The following is an 8,231-nucleotide window of genomic DNA, read 5'->3' as shown; positions in this document are numbered from 1 at the left end:
AGGTGGAAGCCCTTAATGGGAGGATGCTACATGAAAGTGCTACGTAAACTGCATGTTGTTGGCAAGTGGTTGTGGCTTTCTTGCCCAGCTCCCTACCACTGGGCTGTGTTAACTTGCCAGCCTCCTGCCCCTGGACTACAGGAAGGTGGATCTCTTTTCCAGCTCACCATCACTGGACTGACTGTAAGGCAGTTCTGTCCAGCCTGCTGCTGCTTGTTCTCCCTGTATGTAAGCCCCCAGTGTAACTGTGTCTTGTTGGCTGGTTCTGGGTTTCTTCTTACGCCGCTTGAACATGGCATCTTCCCTAGCCAACATGTTAATAGGGGTTCAGCACAATACAATGGCCACATCTTGGTGGCCAAAATGGAAGCCCAGAAACCTCATAGGAAAAGGCGATGCTCAGACACAAATGGGCCAAGGGGCTGACAGCATCTTTGGCCTGTGTGGACTGATGCTGGGTGCATGGAAACTTGTGATCAGATATGTGTTATGAAAGACTGTCAACAATTTGGGCGGGTTTTAAGTCTGGGTTCTCAAAGTGGACCCTAGGATGAGAATGTGAGTGTTAAAGACATACAGCCTAGTAAAGTCCATGTGAAAATCCTTAAGTTGGTAGAGAAGGGTGAGGGTCAAGAGGTGAGCAAAAGTGATACTAAGCATAGTCCCATGTGTGGTAACTCTAGTTCATCATGGCTGAAGAACTCTGGAGCCAGAACAGCTCATACCTCACATGTAAGTGGCAAGGGAGCAAAAGTACTTACACCCCCTCTCCCTGTCAGTGGATAAAGCTGCTCACCAGGGTGATGTACCCCAGGCTCATTGAATTCTTGGGCTGGCTTCTGAAGATATGAAACTGTGCTAGCTGTTGGCAGTAAAATCACCAGGAGCTATTGTCCCTGAGATGGGAGAGGGACCTCCAGAGGTGTTGGGAGAACATTGGCAGCCTCTCTGGGGGGGTCTTGAAGCCTGGAGTTTGAAGGGAGAAACTTGTCTGTTCCTTCCAAATGCTAAGAAATCAAACCAGTTCTGAAAATGAGGTGCCATGGTTGTCATAAGTTAAGTTCTGGGATACATCTGCAGAACATGCAGGTTTGTTACATAGGTACACATGTGCCATGGTGGTTTGCTACACACTTCAACCCATCATCCACAGTAGATGTTTTTCCTAATGCTATCCCTCCCCAAACCCCTCAACCCTCCAACAGACACCAGTGTGTGTGATGCTCCCAAGACAATCCTGAGCAAAAAGAACAAAGTTGGAGGCGTCACGCTACCTGACTTCAAACTACTGCAAGTCTACAGTAACCAAAACGGCATGGTATTGTTATCAAAACAGATATGTAGACTAATGAAACAAAACAGAGGCCTCAGAAATAACAGCACACATCTACAACCATCTGATCGTGGACAAACCTGACAAAAGCAATGGGAAAGGAATCCCTATTGAATGGTGTTGGTAAAACTGGCTAGCCACATGCAGAGAACAAACTGGACCCCTTCCTTACACATCATACAAAAATTATCTCAAGAATAAAGGCTGTCATGAATTTAAAGTGAGACCAAGCAATGTGGTTTCAGTGTGAACTTCCCAGAACCTGAGTCATGTAAAACAAATGAAGAGAATATTCTCAGGAAAGATTAGTGGAAAAAGGGAGGCATGACAGGGGTTGGTAAGAAGCCAAGGCTGTGATCTCTAGCAAAACTCACACAATCTATAGGCTCTGCAGACTCCTTGGATCCCTCAAGGCAGCACACGACTGCAGGATACACCTCGGCTGTGTCTCTTCATACTGACAGCCATTTGTTAGTAACCGACCTGGTTTGGAAGGTCTGCCATGGGCATATGTGTGTGCAGACAAACGGGCCTAAGAATCGAAGGGCGGGACTGCAAAACAGCCGCAGGTGCTGCTGTTTGACATCACACGGAAGCTAGGGCTGAGAAGGGAAATGGCAAAAAGGATTCAGAAAATGTGGGCATGGCTTAAACATGGTTGAGCAGTAACGCCATCCTTAGGAAGAAAAGAACAGTAGTAGGTGGCAGGTAGAGCACTCTTCCCTTTTTAACAGTTCAATAGTTTCTAGAACAGGTGGTTTCTAGTCACGTGGATGAGTTCTTCAGTGGTAATTCTGAGATTTTGGTGCACCTGTCTTCTAAGCAGTATAAACCATACCCAATGTGTAGGCTTTTATCCCTCACCCCCTTCCCTCGGGTCCCCAAAGTCCGTTATTCTTATCCTCTGCAACATGCCTGCCTGTCCTCAGAACATCCCACAGCTTACAGGCTTATCTTTGGGCTTTATTCCAAGAACAAGACAACTTTCAAAATGGCCTTGTGAGAATGTTTGCTTTGGTTCCAAGGCCCAGTAGGGAAGATAGTGATGTGGAAATTCCTAGGAGTTAAATCTTAGCGAGCGCCTGGCTAAGCGACTTAGTAACTAGCCGCTTATTAAATGCATTTTGAGTGGATGAATGGTGCATCATAGTCCAGTGGAACACATCTTGGCATACTCTTGAGTAAAAAGGCATGAGTTACCCAGGGTCGTAGTTGGTGGTCAAGTCAACACTGAGCCCTGGATCTCACTTATTCAGTCGGCAAGCATACTCCGTGTGTGCCATGTCCCGGGCGCTGGGTTGGGCCCGGGCTGGACACAGGGGCTACTAGTAGGCTCCAGGCAGCAGGTTTTGTTCCTTCCTCTGCCACATTCTCTCAGGCAGTACTGGAGTCTTTTTTGGAACTGGCTGCTCCAGGTCTCTGTTCAAGGGCTTCTGCCTCCATGTCAGTGTTGTGAAACTTTCTCCAGAGGTGGCCTGGAGGCCAAGCAGGTGTGGCAGTTCTGCAGCAGACTCATTTGCCACAAAAGCGGAAGATGACTCCTTTCTCCAGTGGGTCCTGCTCGTCATCCCTGTGACTGCCTTTGGCTTGGGGACATGGCAGGTAAAGACTGGCACCTGGTAGGGTAACTCTGGGCCCTTGACCCTGCTGCCATCTGCTTGGGCTTATGTTCTGTCATTGTAGGTCCAGCGTCGGAAGTGGAAGCCGAACCTGATTGCAGAGTTGGAGCCCAGAGTTCTGGCTGAGCCTGTTCCTCTGCCTGCAGAATAAGTGTGTGGTTGTGCCCCTGGGGCTGATCTCACTTGAGTTCAACAGTGGAGCCCTGGCTTCTGCTGGGCGGCCTGGCCCTCTTGGCAGGACTTTTAGTCACTTCCTTGACCTCAGATGAGAGCTCTCAGTATCAGTCATCCTGTTGGGCTTGTTGTTGACATGTGACTGCCCTTGTGAAGGTACCTGAGCCCACCTCCTGACGTATGGAGGAAAGTCTTATTTGGGGTCCTGCGTGTCACTCTTTTTTCGGCAGGTGTTGTGAACTTATCCTCCACGGGGCCCAAGTCCCTGTCGTTCTCACTGCGAGGGTGGTCTTTTGAAAAAGTGCCCTAAATGATTTGACTGCCCTCTCCCTAGAGTATTCCCTCAGAGGCAGGTAAATCCAACCAAATGTTCCATCGAGCATAGCAAACAGTATGCCAGATTCGGCTTGTGGATGAGGTTTCGGCCCACACGTTTTAAAACATTTCACATGAAATATTCATGGAGTCGTCCAGATTTTTAGCTTCTCTCGTAGAGTTGGACTCTGGGAGTGCAGATCCGCATCCCCACATGGCATCAAAGGGCCAGTTTCCCTTTAGAGAGGATGCCCTCTATCTTTCTCCTTCTCTTGTCTGGCCCTGTTGGGCTGTGTAGTCTGCCACCCTCATTAGGGGATTCGTTTTGCGGGCAAACCTTGCTCAGGCACTTCTTGTCTCCATGCAGCCCAATGGAACTGAAAAATCTGGAGTATAGGCCAGCGAAAGTCAGGGGGTGCTTTGATCTCTCCAAGGAGCTGTATATGATGCCCCGGACTATGGTGGACCCTGCCTGGGAGGCCGGCCGCATCTCCTCAGCTGAGACTGGAACCTATGTGGCCACTCCCTTCCAGTGCACCCACCTAGGGTGAGTAGGGCATGTGGGAGCTGGCTGTCCTGGCAGAGGCAGTCAGGGTAAACTAATTTACATCACTACTTCCTTCACAGTCCCTAACCTGGGTAAGACCCTGGGAAACCCAAGATACCCAGAAGATTCGATTCCTTGCATAGTTTTTAAAATCTCTAATTGTGACATTGACTTAAACTTCTCAGCTAGCTCATTATGACTGAACAATTTCTGTATGTTGCCCTCTCAAGGGGAAGGAGGGATTCATGAAATGGGGGCCCCTTCTCTGAAGAAACTCTCTAGTGACCCACACATTAGATCATGGTGGGGTATGAGGAGTGGCCAAGGAGAGGAACTTGAGAAAGGATCCCAGCCCTACCTTCAGGGAGTGGAGACAGGGATGGCTCCCTAGGGGGCTATTTGGGAGTTAAGAGGCTATTTGGGAGTTAAGAGTTAAGGAAGAACATTCCAGGCAAAGCAAATGACAGGTACAGGAGCACCTGTGTGATTTGTTGGGGCACTGGAGGATTAATGTACAAATGAAAATACCTGGGGCTCTTGTTAGCCCATGGGTTCCTGTTATGCCCGGGATGGGTCGGTCTGAAATGCTCTGTCTCCAGCAGGCTGGGGTGCCAGGGCTTCTCCTCATGGCTGCCCCCTTTATGAGGAGGGATTGGAGGCAGCCATTGCTAGTTCTGGGGAGAGGTGTGGGGTCTCAGCTCTGGCATGGCAGTGTTGGTCACCAGTTGCACATTGCAGTGGGTAGAGCACAAGGAAAGAAGCAGAAGTAGAGGGGAAACCACATTGGTAAAAAGGTGGTGAGGTGGCAGGGAAGCTTTTACCAACCAAGGGGCCTCAAGAGAGGAAGACTTTGTGTGGGACTGCCAGCGCTCCACTGAGTCAGTCCTGTTTTAAAAGCCTTCCTTGGTGCTATAGTCCTATGGGTGCCTGAGTAACCGTGAGTGACCGTTTTTATTCAGAAACCCTCTCCACCTGGTAAATAGAGGGTTGGTTCCCAGGAAGAAAGTGAATCCTGAAACCTGGCAGAAAGGCCAGGTAAGGGACATGGACTCTTCCTACTTTAGGGAAGGCTCTGGGAGTCAGCCAGGCTCCATGGTCTCTCACGTTCCTTTATAGATTGAGGGGGAAGTGGACCTCGTTGGAATGGTGAGGCTGACGGAAACTGGAAAGTCTTTTGTCCCCGAGAACAATCCAGAAAGGAACCACTGGCATTACTGGGACCTGGAGGCTATGGCCAGAATCACAGGCGCAGAGCCCATCTTCATTGATGTTGACTTCAGTATGTTGTGACCAATTCACCCTAGAACAAGTAGCTTTTGTGAATACTGTCCTTCCTCCTCCTGATCCTCATTACTCAGTCTCTGCTGTGGCATACATTCTCACACGTGTATATGGGGGAGATGGCAATTCAGCAAAGGGAACCTAGCTAGGCAAGTACTGAGGGGTCAAGGCCAAACAGGATTTCCAATTAAAATGACAGCCACTAGGAAGTAGTGCAGAGGCTGGCAGGCAGCAGATGGTGGACTTGAGTCCACAGTCTCTGCAGAAAGCACAGTCCCTGGAGGACCCATAGGAAGGCAAGCCAGAGTCACTCTGAGGAAGGAGCATTTGCAGTACATCAACCCGTTGAGTCCCAGGCGGCCCTCTGACTCCCTCCCCTTCAGCCTAGCAGCCCACTAACACTTTCTTTCAACCCTAGGTATGGACTCTGCAGCTACATCATACCTGTGGTTTAATAAATTCATATGTGGAACACCTGGTGTGTGAGACCAGCTGCTAAAGCCCTATCCCTGAATAATGACATATTTGAAAAGACTACCTTTATGCTGGATCATGTACTATTGGGATAAATAAAAGTTCTGGGCCTTCTACCTTGCATGAGCTCATGACTGGTTGCTCATAAAATCCTGGCTTCGTTTCAGTCAGTCCAATGAAATTTCCTAAAACTTAACATGAAAATTACATCTAAAGAGCAAAATGCCTCGCTTAAGAACGTATAAGGGTGGGAAGGGCTGGGTGCAGTGGGTCACTTGAGGTCAAGAGCTGAGACCAGCCTAACATTGTGAAACCCCATCTCTACCCAAAACACAAAAATCGGCCAGGTGTGGGCCTGTAATTCCAGCCACTCCAGAGGCTAAGTCATCAGAGTATCTTCAACCTGGGAGGTGAAGGTTGCTGAGATCATGCCTCTGCACTCCAGCCTGGAAGACAGTGAGGCTCTTTTTTTTTTTTTTTTTTTTTTAAAAAGCTATACTTGCTAACCCCAAGATTCAACCTGAGATACCAACAGACACTGGCCAAAGGAAAATTTGCATTAATTATTTTTATTTAAAGAAAACAGTATACATTTAACCCAGTTTCATGGCAAGTTCTTTAGCCTTTGCCTTTTCTAGCCTGGCGATGCGAGCCACAGACTTGGGACCCAGGACATTGCCTCCCCAGTGACGCCGGATCTGAAAAGACAAAAGGAGCAAGTCAGCTTAGCCTCTTGTTTTCTGAGATTTTCAAGGTTATTAGTTCCGTTGTTCTGTTCGGCTCTTTCAAGCTGACTGCCAAATACAACTGCTCATGAGTTAAGCCAGCCAGTTGTTTGGGAAAAAGATTAGCACATGACAATATTTTGTGTAAAGCTGCTCTTACCTCATCGTATCTGTCATTGTAATTCGTGCGGATAGTTTCCACCAGCTTAGCCAAAGCACCTTTGTCTTCCCTAATAAGGTTCACTTTCAGCCAATCTAAGAACCATACTGTAGGGTTCCAGAGGAAAATGGCAGATAGGAGATAGCACTAATGTCCAAAGCCCACTCAGACAGGCAGAACAGTGTGGAGACTCATGAGTTTTACCCCAAGAGTCACTGCAGGAACATACCAGGAAAACAATTCAGACCCTTTGAAAGCAGCAGCTTACTGCTGCACTCTACAAGGCAGCCAAAAAAACAAAAAACAAAAAACAAAATTGAGTTTCCCAAGTGTGAGGAGAACACACATGCCTGCTGGGGTATCCAAAAATCCAGATTACAGTGGAAGGATTTAACCTTTCCTAGAGCCAAAACTTGTCTAGGGAGTGGAGTGAAATATGAAAACAGGAGAGGCAGCTGGAATAGTCCTGTAGGCACTACCAGTCCCCAGCTCAAACCCAAGGAAGCCATTCCTGGTCCTCTCGGTCCTGGGGAAAAGGCAGCCAGTGAAATTAGAGAGGGGCCACAGGGTGAAGGAAGTTCTATCCAAAGTTTGTAGTAATTGAGCACATTTTCCTGAGCAGAATCCAGACAGGTGAACAGGCAGTGCAGATACAAGTAGAAACCACAGTCAATAGTTCATGAAGTACCCAAGAGGCTTATCTTGCTTTGTCAGTGGGGAGGCTTGTAGCCTGTGCCAAGTTCTTAGCTCTGTACACCCGCTCCCTGGATATAAACTCATTGCTGTTGGTGGAGCACAGCAAGAGGAACAAGACTTGCTGTGCTGGCTACACGGGGGCTGGGTGAGGCTTGTTGCTGCCAGCTTTCCCCCCACTTCCCTGGGAGCCTGTATGACACATAACAGTGGCCATAATTTCCCTGGAAGCAAATCCGTTGGCCTCAGAACCACCTCCCATCCCCTCCCACAATGGCTGCAGGAAGCCCCACTCCAAGTCCAAGTTCAAACTCACCTAGCTGTGACCCCACCTGTCTTTTTTCTACCTGCCCTGATAGCCAAAGACAAATTCTTGGGAGCTCTACGGCCCCACACAACACCTGAGAAACCCAAGTCTCATCCTGGCCAGTGCAGGGCAACATTATATCCCCCTTATACTTCTGCAGCTGGCCCTCTTCAAAGCGCTGCCTCCTGGCTACAGGCTACCCAACAACCCATTACAGAAACTCATACTGATCCACCCTGCTCAAAAAGAAAGAAAACAGTAATTCCACAGCTTCAACACCCTGGCTAACCAGAGGTCCCAAGTCTGTCCACATGACAAATCACTGCTTGCAGAACCAGAATTAAGAAAACCAGCTTACGAAGCAAAACTGTAACCAAGGACTTCCCAAGTTCATACTTCATTCCCCTGCCACCTCCACTGGAGCAGGTGCTGGTATCCACAGCTGGGAGATCTGAAAACAAGTATCACAGGACTCTGTAAAAATTCCCCAGCACCAGCCCAGAGTCCACAGGCCCTGCCTGGTTGCTACACCCAGAAGGGCAGTAATAATCACTTCAGTCTAGCTCTCCGGAAGCCCCATCCCCAGAAGGGGGAGTGTGCCAC

At 48.7% G+C, this 8,231-nt stretch overlaps 1 protein-coding gene across 1 annotated transcript; it reads left to right on the top strand.

Moving 5' to 3' along the window:
- The first annotated feature begins 3,812 nt into the window (after positions 1–3,812).
- LOC116538611 (surfeit locus protein 1-like) lies at positions 3,813–5,861 on the top strand. Its single transcript, XM_032261091.1, has 5 exons — positions 3,813–3,988; positions 4,948–5,023; positions 5,105–5,267; positions 5,535–5,618; positions 5,688–5,861. Exons 1-5 carry the CDS (start codon positions 3,813–3,815, stop codon positions 5,753–5,755), a joined length of 567 nt encoding a protein of 188 aa, XP_032116982.1. The 3' UTR covers positions 5,756–5,861.
- The last annotated feature ends 2,370 nt before the right edge of the window (positions 5,862–8,231 follow it).

The sequence above is a fragment of the Sapajus apella genome, unplaced genomic scaffold, assembly GCF_009761245.1.
Source record: "Sapajus apella isolate SASKATOON/1434 unplaced genomic scaffold, GSC_monkey_1.0 scaffold121, whole genome shotgun sequence".
In the NCBI taxonomy this organism is placed as follows: Eukaryota; Metazoa; Chordata; class Mammalia; order Primates; family Cebidae; genus Sapajus; species Sapajus apella.
Note: the sequence above shows the minus strand (reverse complement) of the source record. Positions and strands in the feature narration are given on the sequence as shown.